This window comes from Salvelinus namaycush, chromosome 20 (assembly GCF_016432855.1).
Source record: "Salvelinus namaycush isolate Seneca chromosome 20, SaNama_1.0, whole genome shotgun sequence".
Taxonomy (NCBI): Eukaryota; Metazoa; Chordata; class Actinopteri; order Salmoniformes; family Salmonidae; genus Salvelinus; species Salvelinus namaycush.
Window position 1 is genome coordinate 47,729,934 of NC_052326.1, and position 15,364 is coordinate 47,745,297.

Below are 15,364 nucleotides of genomic sequence, written 5' to 3' on the forward strand. Positions count from 1 at the left end.
CAATTAAGTGACATCACATATTCTGTCCCTTGATAAAAAAGAAGCCACAAGCTGTAGTGCGAGCACAGACAACTTGGAAGTGGCATTTGAGCGAAAAATAACATCAAACGCCACTTCCAAACGAACAAATATTTTGGATAAATAATGCTGGTTGTTACTTTGGCTAGAGCCAACTTGTTGCTTTGATATCACTGCTTCTGACTTGAAGATTCATTTTTGCTGAAGGATTCGTCGAGGACTCGCATAGCTACTTCCGCTATAGCTAGCTAACGTTACCTCGGTTTCACACTGCATTACTGTCAAACTCTTATTTTATTTCCTACGACCTGAAATAACAATTTTGCTGGCAAAATGAACCAAGGATACTCATCTAGAGGTGAAATGGGCCCCGAAGTAACGGCCGCTGCGACGTTTGTTTCCAGGTTATTGAGAACAAGAGGCTTCCTGAGTGAACACCAACTTCATGATTTCAGAGATTGTCTTCAACAGTCATTATCAGGTAATTTGGTTGGCTTTTCCTGTACATTTTTTAAAAACGTTTGGCTAAGAACTAGTTATTGTCGACATGGCTGCATAGTGTTTTGGCTAGTTAGTTGACTAACGGTAGCCTAGTTAACGTTTAACTAGTATTGGCTTTGTCTGTTCCAACTGAGTCAAATCGAGCTACTTTTCTAATCTGATCGACGTGAGTCAGCAAAAGTATTTTAAAAATATATTTATTAGTTAATGCTGGGGGGAGATAACGAACATGTAATTCGACAAATTTTAAATACTTTTGCAAGTCAGATAATTCGTTAGCAAGCTTCCTCGTTAGCCTAATTTAGCATAATGTCTCGAGATGATTGTAGTAGGCCCAAATTCATTAGCTGGTACTTTTGTTTTCAATGCAACAAGTTGACTCTTCTAGTTTCGTGCCTTCATTCTGATAATTATCTCGTCACAGAGCACTACCAGAACCACTGGTTCCCAGACAGACCACAGAAGGGCTCGGGCTACCGCTGCATCCGAATGAACCATGAAATGGACCCAATTATTGGCAGAGCTGCTGGTCGGATCGGACTTACTAGCGATCAGCTCTTCGCCCTCCTGCCCCGGGAGCTGACCCTCTGGGTGGACCCTTTTGAGGTCTCTTACCGCATCGGGGAGGATGGCTCCATATGTGTCCTCTATGAAGCAGCGGCCCCAGCAGCAGCACCAAGCCCCGACCCCACACAAAACTGCAAGAATCAATTTCTGATCGGTGGCCGCACTAGCCCACCGAAGAACTACCTGATGACCGTCTCGAGCTAGTGCGGAACCAGGCATTACCTCGACTGGCTACGTGAACAGCGTCAGTGTGAAGCCCGTCGACGACCCACAGTGATTATTTTTCTACTTACATTTCGCAGCATTTACCCCATTTTTCCTTTAAAAAAATTTTTAGTTTTTAAATTTGAGTGTTCTTAAGGCACTGGGTATTTGTTGTAGTGTTTCTGTTGGGTTAGCTTTTTTTTTGTATATTGTTTGACTACCAGCCCATAGGCTCTTTTTGCACTGCAGAGACTCAGTATGTAGTGTGCTTCTGTCCTGTGGTCTTGGCACACTACAATCAAGCCAAGACTCAGTGTAAACAAAACGACTCTGGGATTCTGATGTTAGTATCTCATGGTGCAATAGAAATAATACTTCACACCATTGCCACTTCTCACAAATGTATACTAAAGCAATCATAACTGGAGTGTTAAGTATTTGTTCAGGTACCCATACAATTCCAAGATGAACTTTAAAAAAATGTTTCTGTGTAATTTGGTGTACTGCTGGTTTAATCTCTTTTAACCTACCTGTGCCCTGAAATCAAAGACTCGAGACAACGTCTGACATCCTAGTTGAAGAAGAGCTGCCTCTAACAGGTTATACTACCTTAACATGACAATGTCTGCCCAAATCCCTTTGCGTTGGATATTGCTGCCAAACTTTATATCTTGGCTCCTTTTGTGCAATAGTCAGAGTATTCAGAGCAACTGGAGTTTGGCTAAATCTCAACAAATAGTCAACTAATTTTAATCCTCTTGGATCCTAGTTGAGAAAGATTTGACTTTTTAATCTAAAATAGCTTTACTTTCAACATGTTCAAAAAGTTTTTTTTAATTTTTTATATTGACCACTATTGTGAATGTTTTTCCTATGTGAATCTGTCACTTTGACAAGTGTTCCCTGTTATTCTCCCCTGGGTAGTTTGCCTTTGTGTATAAGCTGTGAGGTGGTTGGTTGGCGTCATATTAACGTCTATCACTGCCAGGTAGCGTGATGCTGTCAGCCCTCTGTAGTGTACTCTCTCCCTACTGAGCTGTTGAGCAGCTCACCATTGTTTACTGTTCTAGACGGGAAAGATGTAGAGTTTAAGCTATTTGAAGCACAGTATGCATTTAATGTACATTTTAAAAAAGATGTGCATATCTAGATACTTGTACAGTTTGTCAATTTTATTACAATAAACCTTTATGAATTCAGATTCTCTCTTGCTGTGGTCTGTTCAATTTGCATTATAGTTTATCCTTTCACTGGTAGCCCATTCTAAGTAATCTCTTCCTGTTGTAACTTGAGAGAACCGGAACTCTACTTATGCCATATTCTACATAAATGCCACCAGCCTCTACTCTTGAAACTCATGACTAGATCTGATGGGGTTGGATAATTGTTGCCCATAACTCCGATGAGCTCCTATCCCGACTCCATGTTTGCATTGGACTGATCTATTTATCTATATACAGGGTTTATATGAGTGGTGCATTGTCACTCATTCATGCGTTCACTCTCTCAGGATCAGGCTTGTCTGTGCCTCAGAGCTGGTTTGGCTTGTCACTAAGGGCACATGTGTCTTGACATGCCCTACACCAGCCACAGAAGAGGGAGGACCTATCAGCAGGTTCACTGTCCTGTTGTATCAGTTCTGTCCTGGGAGAATGTGTGTGAAGTTACATTTAGTAAACCCACCCTCCCTGCAAGTGTTTGCAGTCTTTTCTGCAAATAAACCTTTCAAGGATGGTGTTTGTGTGAACTTACACATTTGTTAGTAAGTGGATGTCTTGATTTCAGCAATCCTACCTTCCAGGCCTACTCTGCTTGAGCCTTAACAGACAGCAGGCCAAACTGTGTTGGAAATAATTCAACCCAGCCAATAGACCTGCACAGACAGTGATGTGTTTTAAGTATTACTAGCCTAAGTGCCCTTAGCAGACTAAACTCCACTCCATGGTAAAGGAAGTTTTATGATGAACTTCACCGACGGCTTTGGGCCGAGACCAGGCTTTGTGGAATCTAGCAACGATTCGCCCAAGGTCAATACTTAACTTTTAAATTATGAAACGCCCACCTTTGTCCTCTGTAGTTGCCTGCCTTAGTTTGCTGACATCCATACTATTTCAATAAAAGTTCATCAAATACATCCACTGACTTTCCATGTTGAGATTCAATAATTCATGCACATTTGTGCTGAGTTGCCATCTTAGAGCAAACTGTTGGTTGTATTTGAAACTTCCTTCACTGTGGAGTTCAGTCTGCTAAGATGCCCTCAGGTTGACTTGACAGGACCCCGAACAGCTTCTACCACCAAGCCATAAGTTATTTTATTTAACCTTTAACTAGGCAAGTCAGTTAAGAACAAATTATTATTTACAATGGCCTATAAGACAGTTAAGTAGTTAACCAAATGTACTATTTAGCAATCTGCATTGACCCTTCTTGCACCAACTTTTTTTGACTCGTCACACGTTGCTGCTACTGTTATCTATCCAGTTGCCTAGTCACATTTATTCATAGTTATAACTACATACAGTATCTACCTCAGTTAGTTCGTACCCCTGCACATCGACTTGGTACTGGTACCCCATGCATTGGCCAAGCTACCCGTTGTGTATTTAACTTTTATTACGTGTTATTACTTTTTTAAATGATTTCTCTTTTTTCTCTGCATTGTTGGGTAGGGCCGTAAGTAAGCATTTCGCTGTTAGTCTCAACCTGTTTACGAAGCATGTGACAAAAGATTTGATTTGTGTGTGTGGGGGTAAATACAAAAATATAAACCAAGAGTTCTCAATTTAACTCATTCTTTAATTATTATTTATTTATTTCTCTCATTTTCTGCATATTAATATACTTCTCTGTCAATGGGTAATATGCGTATATACAAAAGGATGTTGACACTAGCATTTGCAAACATGCTGATGTCATTGACATTGCCCTAGTCAGATCTGCCTCTGTGTGCCAATGTCACTCAGTTAAGAGTACAAACCTGAGGACATCTAGCTGTTTCTCCTTTCTAAAACCACACTATCATTATGAATGCTACTATACTATGAACTACTATATTTGCTGTGTATATGTGCCTGTTAACCAACAATAAAACATGTATTTTAAAAAATAAACCAAAAGGAATATGAGGGTGTGTTTGTGTCTGGTTCCCTATAGCTTCTTGGCCACACTGGCACTCCATGTCTGAAATTCTTTTACCTTTAGATTTCAACTTTTTAATAAAATACATTTAGAGCCAAGCTGACCTGACCTGAAAAACATCAACAGTTACGCTGAACAAAAATATAAACTCAACATGCAACAATTTCAACAATTTTACCGAGTTACTCATTTAAGGAAATCAGTCAATTGAAATAAATTCCTTAGGCCCTAATCTATTAATTTATCATGACTGGGAATACAGATATGCATCTGTTGGTCACAGAAACGTTAAAAAAAAGGTAGGGGCGTGGATCAGAAAACCAGTCGGTATCTAGTGTAACCACCATTTTCCTCAAGCAGCACATCTCCTTCGCATAGAGTTTATCAGGCTGTTGATTGTGGCCTGTGGAATGTTGTCCCACTCCTCGTCAATGGCTGTGTGAAGTTGCGGGAACTGGAACACGCTGTCATACACGTCGATCCAGAGCATCCCAAACATGCTCGATCTGTGTCATGTCTGGTGAGTATGCAGGCCATGGAAAAACTGGGACATTTTCAGCTTCCAGGAATTGCGTACAGATCCTTGCAATATGAGCCCGTGCATTATCATGCTGAAGTGATGGCGGCAGATGAATACTATAGGGCCTCAGGATATTGTCAAGTTATCTCTGTGCATTCAACGTGCCATCGATAAAATGCAATTGTGTTCATTGTCCATAGCTTATGCCTGCCAATACCATAACCCCACTGCCACCATGGGGTACTCTGTTCACAACATTGACATCAGCAAACCGCTTGCCCACACGACGCCCTTCATGCTGTCTGCTATCTGCCCGGTACAGTTGAAACCGGGATTCATCCGTGAAGAGCATATTTCTCCAGCGTACCAGTGGCCATCGAAGGTGAGCATTTGCCCACTGAAGTCGGTTCTGATGCCGAGCTGCAGTCAGATCAAGACCCTGGGGAGGACGATGAGCACGCTGATGAGCTTCCCTGAGACGATTTCTGACAGTTTGCGCAGACATTCTTCGGTCGTGCAAACCCACAGTTTCCTCAGCTGTCCGGGTGGCTGGTCTCAGACGATCCCGCAGGTGAAGAAGCTGGATGTGGAGGTCCTGGGCTGGCGTGGTTGCACGTGGTCTGCGGTTGTGAGGCTGGTTGGACGCATTGCCAAATTCTCTAAAACAATGTTGGAGGTGGCTTATGGTAGAGAAATTAACATAAATTTCTCTGGCAAAAAAACACATAAAGGCACAAATTTCAGTAAATTTGCAAATATTTCTAGAAACCTGTTTTTGCTTTTATCATTATGGGGTATTGTGTGTAGATTGAGGAGGGGAAAAAACTATTTAATCCATTATTTTAGAATAAGGCTGTAAGATAACAAAATGTGGAACAAGTCAAGGGGTCTAAATAGTTTCTGAATGCACTGCAAATATCAGTATCCCAGTACTTAGCCACTGACTAGCCAGTAAGCTTGCTAATTATTGCGATCAACTTTTCCCGTAAACATATTAGCTACATTCTTGAATAATGCAACCAAACCATACTACACTCTTGAATATTGCAACAATTCACATGCATGTGTAGACAATTAAGGGTTTATTTTCTCATCCAAACACACATTAAATGTAGCTAGCTTGCAAGACATTAACACAGCTAGCTAGTAACGTAAGCATATCAAACATGAATGTTTACCCTTCTCATACGAATTTAAAAGTACAGTTTCAGCAAAGTTACCTTAGAACAAACCAGGCTTCATTTTATCAATATCATGGAAGTCATATGAGGTATAGTACTAGTCAAAAGTTTGGACACACCTTCTCATTCAAGGGTTTTTCTTTATTTTTTACTAATTTCTACATTGTAGAATAATAGTGAAGACATCAAAGCTATTAAATAACACATATGGAACCATGTAGCAACCAAAAAAGTATTAAACAAATCAAAATATTTTTCATATTTTAGATTCTTCAAAGTAGCCACCCATTGCCTTGGTGACAGCTTTGCACACTCTTGGCATTCTCTCAATCAGTTACTTGAGGTAGTCACCTGGAATGCATTTCAATTAACAGCTGTGCCTTGTTAAAAGTTAATTTGTGGAATTTCTTTCCTTCTTAATGCGTTTGAGCCAATCAGTAGTAGGGGTGGTATACAGAAGATAGCCTTATTTGGTAAAAGACCAAGTCCATATTATGGCAAGAACAGCTCAAATAAGCATCAATAAATGACAGTCCATCATTACTTTAAGACATGAAGGTCAGTCAATGTGGAACATTTCAAGAACTTTGAACTATTCTTCAATTGCAGTCGCAACAACCATCAAGCGCTATGATGAAACTGGCTCTCATGAGGACCGCCACAGAACAGGAAGATCCAGATCTGCTGCAGAGGATACATTCATTAGAGTTACCAGCCTCAGAAATTTCAGGCCAAATAAATGCTTCACAGAGTTCAAGTAACAGACACATCTCGACATCAACTGTTCAGAGGACACTGCGTGAATCAGGCCTTCATGGTCGAATTTCTGCAACAAAACCACTAATAACGGACACCAATAATAAGAAGAGACTTGCTTGGGCCAAGAAACTTGAGCAATTTACATTAGACTGGTGGAAATCTGTCCTTTGGTCTGATGAGTCCAAATTTGACATTTTTGGTTCCAACCGCCATGTCTTTTTGAGAGGCAGAGTAGGTGAATGGATGATCTCCACATGTGTGGTCCCCACCGTGAAGCATAAAGGAGGAGGTATGATGGTGTGGAGGTACTTTGCTGGTGACACTGTCAGTGATTTATTTAGAATTCAAGGCACAGTTAACCAGCATGGCTACCACAGCATTCTGCAGCGATACGCCATCCCATCTGGTTTGCGCTTAGTGGGTGTCACACCCTGATCTGTTTCACCTGTCTTTGTAATTGTCTCCACACCCCTCCAGGTGTTGCCCATCTTCCCCTTTATCCTCTGTGTATTTATACCTGTGTTCTCTGTTTGTCTGTTGCCAGTTCGTCTTGTTTGTTCAAGTCAACCAGCGTTTTGTGTCTCAGCTCCTGCTTTTCCCAGTCTCCTTTTCTCCCCCTCCTGCTTTTGACCCGTGCCTGTACTGACTCCGAGCCCGCCTCCCTGACCACTCTGCCTGCCCATGAGCCTGCCTGCCGACCTGTACCTTTGCTCCCCTCCCCTCGTCCAAGGTGCAGCCGCAAACACTTCCTGGGGTTTACCAACGCTTTATCCGGGGTTACAGCAGCCTGGCCTCTCCCCTGTATGCCCTCACTTCTAACAAGGTTCCATTCACATGGTCCACGGCCGCTGACCAGGCGTTCTGGGACCTTAAACACCAATTCACCACGCCTCCGATCCTGGTTAATCCAGACCCTTCCCGTCAGTTCGGATCGGATGTTCGTGCCTGAAGCTGTCCGCTCCGCAGTCCTGGAGTGGGCCCATTCCTCCAAGCTTGCCTGCCACCTGGGCTCCCGGCGGACCTGGCCTTTGTGCAACAACGCTTTTGGTCGCCGCCTTTGTCCCCGCCTGCACGTTCTGTACACAGAACAAGACCACTCGACAACCCCCGGCTGGCCTCCTGCAACCTCTGCCCGTCCCTCATCGTCCCTGGTCTCACATCTCCCTGGACTTTGTCACGGGTATCCCCCCGTCTGATGGCAATACCGCCATCCTGACTGTGGTGGATCGCTTTTCCAAGGCCCACTTCATTCCTCTCCCCAAGTTACCCTCTGCCAAGGAGACGGACCAGCTCATGGTGCAGCACGTCTTCCGGATCCATGTCCTGCCCGTGGACATGATCTCTTATCGTGGCCCTCAGTTCTCGTTCCGGTTCTGGAAGGCGTTTTGCACCCTGGCTGGGTCGTCGGCCAGCCTGTCCTCCGGGTTCCACCCCCCTGTTGAATTATTAAACTATTGTTTATTTGACGTGGTCTGCATCTGGGTCTTACCTTCATACATGATAGTGGGACTATCATTTGTTTTTCAACAGGACAATGACACAACACACCTCCAGGCTGTGTAAGGGCTATTTGACCAAGAAGGAGAGTGATGGAGTGCTGCATCAGATGACCTGGCCCCCACAATCACCTGACCTCAGCCCAATTGGGATGAGTTGGACCGCAGAGTGAAGGAAAAGCAGCCAACAAGCGCTCAGTATATGTGGGAACTACTTCAAGACTGTTGGAAAAGCATTCCAGGTGAAGCTGGTTGAGTGAATGCCAAGAGTGTGCAAAGCTGTTATCAAGGCAAAGGGTGGCTACTTTGAAGAATCTCAGATATAAAATATATTTTGATTTGTTTAACACTATTATTGGTTACTACATGATTCCAAATGTGTTATTTCATAGTTTTGATGTCTTCACTACTTTTCTACAATGTAGAAAATAATAAATAATTAAGAAAAACCCTGGAATGAGTAGGTGTGTCCAAACTTTTGACTGGTACTGTAAATGCAAAATTGCGACTGAAAACATTGATCATTTCTGTGGTGAGTTTATCAGCTTCTTGGAGCATGCTTCTTGCCTGGATGATGGTTCTTATGGTTTTCTGTGGCACTAACATATCCTACACCGGGCCACCACCTACAACCAATTCAATCTTCTGGGATTTCCTTTCCATATTTGCTATACAATTAATGACAATAGCAATAAAGAACAAGAAGCCAACCTTACTAAAGCACAAACTGTTGGAGTCACTGTACTGGTCTACTACTCACAGGGATCCAAACAGGTCAGGGACAAAGTTGTGCAAAAGTACAGATCAGGGTTGGGTTATTAAAAAATATCCCAAACTTTGAAATCCCACAGAGCACTATTTAAATCCATTATTAAAAAATTGAAAGAATATGACACCGCAACAAACCTGCCAAGAGAGGGCTGCCCACCAAAACTCACGGACCTGGCAAGGAGGGCATTAATCAGAGAGGCAACAAAGAGACCAAAGATAACCCTGAAGGAGCTGCAAAGCTCCACAGCAGAGACTGGAGTATCTGTCCATAGGACCACTTTAAACCATACACTCCACAGAGCTGGGCTTTACGGAAGAGTGGCCAGAAAAAAGCCATTGCTTAAAGAAAAAAATAAGCAAACAAGTTTGGTGTTCGCCAAAATGCATGTGGGAGACTCCCCAAACATATGAAAGAATGTACTATGGTCAGATGGGACTAAAATTGAGCTTTTTGGCCATCAAGGAAAATGCTATGTCTGGCGCAAACCCAACACCTCTCATCACCCCGAGAACACCATCCCCACAGTGAAGCATGGTGGTGGCAGCATCATGCTGTGGGGATGTTTTTCATCGGCAGGGACTGGGAAACTGGTCAGAATTGAAGGAATGATGGATGGTGCTAAATACAGGGAAATTCTTGAGGGAAACCTGTTTGTCTTCTAGAGATTTGAGACTGGGACGGAGGTTCACCTTCCAGCAGAACAGTGACCCTAAGCATACTGCTAAAGCAACACTTGAGTGGTTTAAGGGGAAACATTTAAATGTCTTGAAATGGCCTAGTCAAAGCCCAGACCTCAATCCAATTGAGTATCTGTGGTATGACTTAAAGATTGCTGTACACCAGCAGAACCCATCCAACTTGAAGGAGCTGGAGCAGTTTTGCCTTGAAGAATGGGCAAAAATCCCAGTGGCTTGATGTGTCAAGCTTATAGAGACATTCCTCAAGAGACTTGCAGCTGTAATTGCTGCAAAAGGTGGCTCTACAAAGTATTGACTTTGGGAGGGGGGTGAATAGTTATGCATGCTCAAGTGCTCTGTTTTTTTGTCTTATTTCTTGTTTGTTTTACAATAAAAAATATTTTGCATCTTCAAAGTGGTAGGCATGTTGTGTAAATCAAATGATACAACCCCCCCCCCCCCCCCCCCCCCAAAAAAAATCTATTTTAATTCCAGGTTGTAAGGCAAAAAAATAGGAAAAATGCCAAAGGGGTGAATACTTTTGCAAGCCACTGTAATATCATGATCCCTCGGTTGGTTTGAAACCTTCACTGGTGGTGGCTCCACTCGCTCCTTCCACTCTTCTCACTGCCTCTAGATAGGAGGCACTCTGGACAGCCCTTACTCTTGCTACCTCTGTCTTCTTCACCCTAACAGGGCACTCCAGGAATTTGGCCGCATGTTCGCTGCCACAAATGCAGCATTTCACCTCTGCTGGCATACAATACTTTTCCTGTCTGCATACACTTGACATATTACCAAATGTTTAACACTGAAGGGGCTTGTGCACAAAAGCTCTTACAGGGTATCTCATGAATCCTAACTCAACAAGAGAAGGGAGAGACTCTTCATCAAAGAACAACAGTATGGATGAATGTAATTTATTTACTCCATCCACCATACAACCAGTTCAATCAATGTTCACCAACCACTCCATCTATTTCTTCAGTTACCCTGAGCAGTTTACTTCATTCGCCACCCCAGAGATAACTCCCTTGATTCCAAAACCCTCACTCCGACTAAAAACATGTCTACGTTAGGCTTGGATTTCACCACCTCGTTACTTCTCGTTTCCTTTCTTTTTCACCACTGTATCCCACTAATTCTAACTCTGTGCTCTCATCTTCACACAACGCGCTGGGGGAAAACACAGTTGAGCTACCCTTTTTTAAAGCTGTGCCAACAATTTCAGAATGTAACAGGCTGTTACTGTAATTTCAGGTGAAAACTCAATAAAATATAATGAAAATGTCCATACTGTTTCAAAAACATTGCTCTGCTATTAGTATTTGTATTGTATGAATGTTGGGCTCAATGAGACAATTCTGTTTAACCTGCCCTGCTTAGAGGGGAGCAACTGTCGGACGAGTGTCGTGCGAGACCTCCGGAGGTAGCGTTGGAGATGTAAGAAATACGCTAGTTTACATTGTAGTAATGTCTCTCGAGAATCAATACTTCTCTAGAATCTCTCGAAATTCTCGTCAATGAGAACACACCCTCAGTGTCGCCTGGCCTTTTCACCCTCCTCTTCTGTGCCTCTAAAACCCAGCAGAAGAGAGAGGGTTGAAAGACCTGAATGCAGGCCTCTAAAAGGTGAAAAGAAGGTTGGTGTACCCCCTCCCTCACCCATCCCTGTTCCCCCTTTTATCTCACCCTGCTGACCCAGGAGGGGTGAGGGACGTAAGCCGAGGGGCACCGGACCCCTTGCAGCACGTGAGTGGGACAATTGGCATCGCTTTGCTGGGCCTTTCAGGAAAGGGGCATCTGGTGTTTGTGAAAGCCGGGGGAGATGAGAGGAACAATAAAAAAAAAGGCATGCCTCATTCCCCGGCTCTACTCCCGTCTCCCTCTCTCTATCCTTGGCTCCCCCTCTCACAGTAGCCATAGCACCATCTGTCCCATCCCCACCTCGTCCTGTGCCCACCGGCCCCATCCATCCAGCACTAAACATCAGAAAAAGGCCTCTTTCAGCTCAGTGACCCCCCCCCCCTCCGACAATCCTATTACTATTACAGAGGCCTGTGAGGTCGACACAACTTTTCATGCAGCAACAAGTGCCCGGGGTGGATTAGGCCGCTTTGACTGAGGGGGGAGAGAAAAAAGAGGTAGGAGGGGGAGTTGAGCAGAGAAACAGAGGAGTGGAATCAGTGTCATTTATTCCTTTGGTGGGGTCCTATTGACCATAGACGTGTTAGAGTGGAATTTTCCCAAAATTTGCCTGATCCTGTTATTTTGGTCTGATCCTCTGGGGTTACAAAGTAAATGGCTAACCATCAAAGTACTACTGTTTTCTTTAATTATGTTGACTTTTATAACAGTCAAATTTGTAGCTAATCCGAATATCTGATTTCAGGTACAAAATACATCACATACTAGAATATACAGACCAAAACTCAAATAAAATGTGGATAAACAGAGACTTTCTAATAGTTGATCTCTACCTTATTATTTACAGCATATTGATTGTGTGTTGCATGTGTGTGTGGGTGAAGGGGGCATTTATGTATGTATGGGAGAGAAAGACAGGATATGTGTGGGTGCGAACAGAACAGTTGTCTCTGTTAGTGGACACAGTTGTCTCTGTCTGTGTTTGTGTCTGGTGTTGGTTGTGTGTGTGCTCACAGTAAGACCCAGTTGAATCATAAAGTAAGTGTGAAGGAGGATATAAGGAGGATATAATGGGAGGTGAGGTGATGTGTGGAAACGGGCTGTGGGTGTCAGGCTCAACATGTAAACTTTAGTGACATCACAGAGTGGGATTGGTGAGGGGGCCACACTTCTGTCTCCATGGAAACGAGGGTAAAACAGGGGGACATAGATATGGCAGGGAGTCTTTAGGACTGTACGTGTGGATTCCACCCCAATTCAGACCTATCATATGTATGCACGCAAACGCATACATACACACGCACACACCCACCCAATGGTTCACATTTCTCCCTTGATCTATAGATTGTAGGAAAGGAGACATACAGTAGCAGTCTAAAGTGCCAAGAGTGTGCAAAGCTGTTATCAAGGCAAAGGGTGGCTACTTTGAAGAATCTCAAATATAAAATAAAGAAAAACCCTGGAATGACTTGGTGTGTCCAAACTTTTGACTGGTACTGTACATACGCACATCCTACATAGATCATTCTACTTCATCTTAGGTCACGTCTCACATAGGACACACATAACACGACATCACGTAACACGCACTCCTCATTGTTCTCGGTGTGACCCAATCAAGACTGTCTGAAGCAGCCACTCCTGTGTCTTAGGAATTCACAGGCAAAGCACACTGTAAATGAGACCCAGATAAGCTAGCAGTACGCTAAGCTAACTATGGTAACGATCCAGGAAAATTCAGCTTCCCTGACACAAGATCTGCTTTGGCCCTTGGGAGGTAGACAGATGGTTTAGAGTGGTACAGTGACACAATAATGTATTACGTAATATTTGCTGTGAACATGTTGCTCATATAATAGTGGTTATGTCAGTACAACAACATGTTCCCTGTCTAAAATGCCCTGTCAATTTGGCCTGCTGGATTGTAAAATTGGCTCATAAATACAATAAATACTGTTGCAGTATCTCTGTTGGCAGGTGCCGAGTTTGTAGATTGACGTGCAGCAACCGACGTTCACCATGGTAGCTTACGTTTGCCTGCATTTTTCCTGAAGTACAAGGTACAGTAACTGTTGAGAATAGTTGTGATGTTGTACTCTTGGTTGCTACAGAGAGACAGACAAGAGTGACGTCAGTGGGGGCTCTCTGTCTGCAACACACCTGACAGAGTCAAAGGGGTGCTGTGTGTGTGTGTGTGTGTGTGTGTGTGTGTGTGTGTGTGTGTGTGTGTGTGTGTGTGTGTGTGTGTGTGTGTGTGTGTGTGTGTGTGTGTGTGTGTGTGTGTGTGTGTGTGTGTGTGTGTGTGTGTGTGTGTGTGTGAGAGAGTTGTTAAAACTGTCTACTATTTATTCAGATGACAACTGAACACTCACAGCTTGAAAAGTAAACTCAAATGGTAATTGTGTAGTGCAGTATGTATGTGCTCATTTGATCATTCTAGTCAGTTTGTCGTTTGATTCGGTCCATGGTTGGGACATAGATTGGAGGCGTTACACATCTTTCTCCCGCTCCCACTCCTTCTTTCTCTCTCTCTCTCTCTCTCTCTTTTTCTTCTTCACCCTCCTTTATCTAACTTTGTTAGGGCATTCTATCGTAGGAAACGGCATCTTAAGTTACCTGTGACTGCCCACTAACTACATGGGTTTGGGGGCAAACAGACAAGAATGTGACACTGTTTCTTACACTACATGACCAAAAGTATGTGGACACCTGATCGTTGAACATCTCATTCCAAAATCATGGGCATTAATATGGAGGTGGTCCCCCCTTTGCTGCTATAACAGCCTCCACTCTTCTGGGAAGGCTTTCCACTAGAAGTTGGAACATTGCTGGAGGGATTTGCTTACATTCAACCACAAGAGCATTAGTGAGGTCGGGGACTGATGTTGGGCGATTAAGGCCTGGCTCGCATTCGGCGTTCCAATTCATCCCAAAGGTGTTCAATGGGGTTGAGGTCAGGACACTGTGCAGGCCAGTCAAGTTCTTCCATACCGATCTCAACAAACCATTTCTGTATGGACCTTGCTTTGTGCACGGTGGCATTGTCATGGTGAAACAGGAAAGGGCCTTCACCAAACTGTTGCCACAGTTGGAAGCACATAATCGTCTACAATGCCATTGTATGCTGTAGCATTAAGATTACCCTTCACTGGAACTAAGGGGCCTAGCCCAAGCCGTAAAAAAACCAGCCCCAGACCATTATTCCTGCTCCACCAAACTACACAGTTGGCACTATGCATTGGGGCAGGTAGCGTCAGACTGCCAGATGGTGAAGTGTGATTCATCACTCTAGAGAACGTGTTTCCACTGCTCCAGAGTCCAATGGCGGCGAGCTTTACACCACTCCAGCCAACGCTTGCATTGCACATGGTGATCTTAGGCTTGTGTACGGCTGCTCAGCCATGGAAATCCATTTCATGAAGCCCCTGATGAACAGTTCTTGTACTGACGTTGCTTCCGGAGGCAGTTTGGAATTCGGTAGGGAGTGTTGCAACCGCTTCAGCACTCTGCGATCCTATTCTGTGAGCTTGTGTGGCATACCACTTCGCAATAACAGCACTTACAGTTGACTGGGGAAGCTCTAGCTGGGTCGAAATTTTACGAACTTACTTGTTGGAAAGGTAGCATCCTATGACAGTGACACATTGAAAGTCACTGAGCTGTTCAGTAAGGCCATTCTATGTTTGCCTATGGAGATTCTATGGCTGTGTGAACAATTTTATACACCTGTCAGCAACGGGCTGAAATAGCCGAATCCACTAATTTGAAGGGGTGTCCACATACTTTTGTGTGTATAGTGTATGCTGACCAGAAAAATGATGGGTATGTACATTTTTGTAGGTCATTGCCTTAACAAAAGCCCCAGTCTGCCCTGTTGTGTG

At 43.6% G+C, this 15,364-nt stretch overlaps 2 protein-coding genes across 2 annotated transcripts in view; both read left to right on the forward strand.

Moving 5' to 3' along the window:
- The window catches only part of LOC120065442 (protein CBFA2T2-like), a 571,663-nt gene that overhangs the window by 85,691 nt on the left and 470,608 nt on the right, over positions 1 to 15,364 (forward strand). The gene's annotated exons all lie outside the window — the stretch shown is intronic.
- LOC120065450 (protein BTG2-like) lies at positions 39 to 2,491 on the forward strand. The gene is made up of 2 exons (XM_039016471.1): positions 39 to 499; positions 944 to 2,491. The coding sequence occupies exons 1-2, from the start codon at positions 352 to 354 to the stop codon at positions 1,288 to 1,290; spliced, it is 495 nt and encodes a 164-aa protein (XP_038872399.1). The 5' UTR covers positions 39 to 351; the 3' UTR covers positions 1,291 to 2,491.

Coding starts and splice junctions, on each gene's coding strand:
- LOC120065450 (XM_039016471.1), top strand. CDS start 352: ATGAACCAAGGATACTCATCTAGAGGTGAAATGGGCCCCGAAGTAACG. Junction 500..943: donor TCTTCAACAGTCATTATCAG/GTAATTTGGTTG, acceptor ATCTCGTCACAG/AGCACTACCAGAACCACTGG.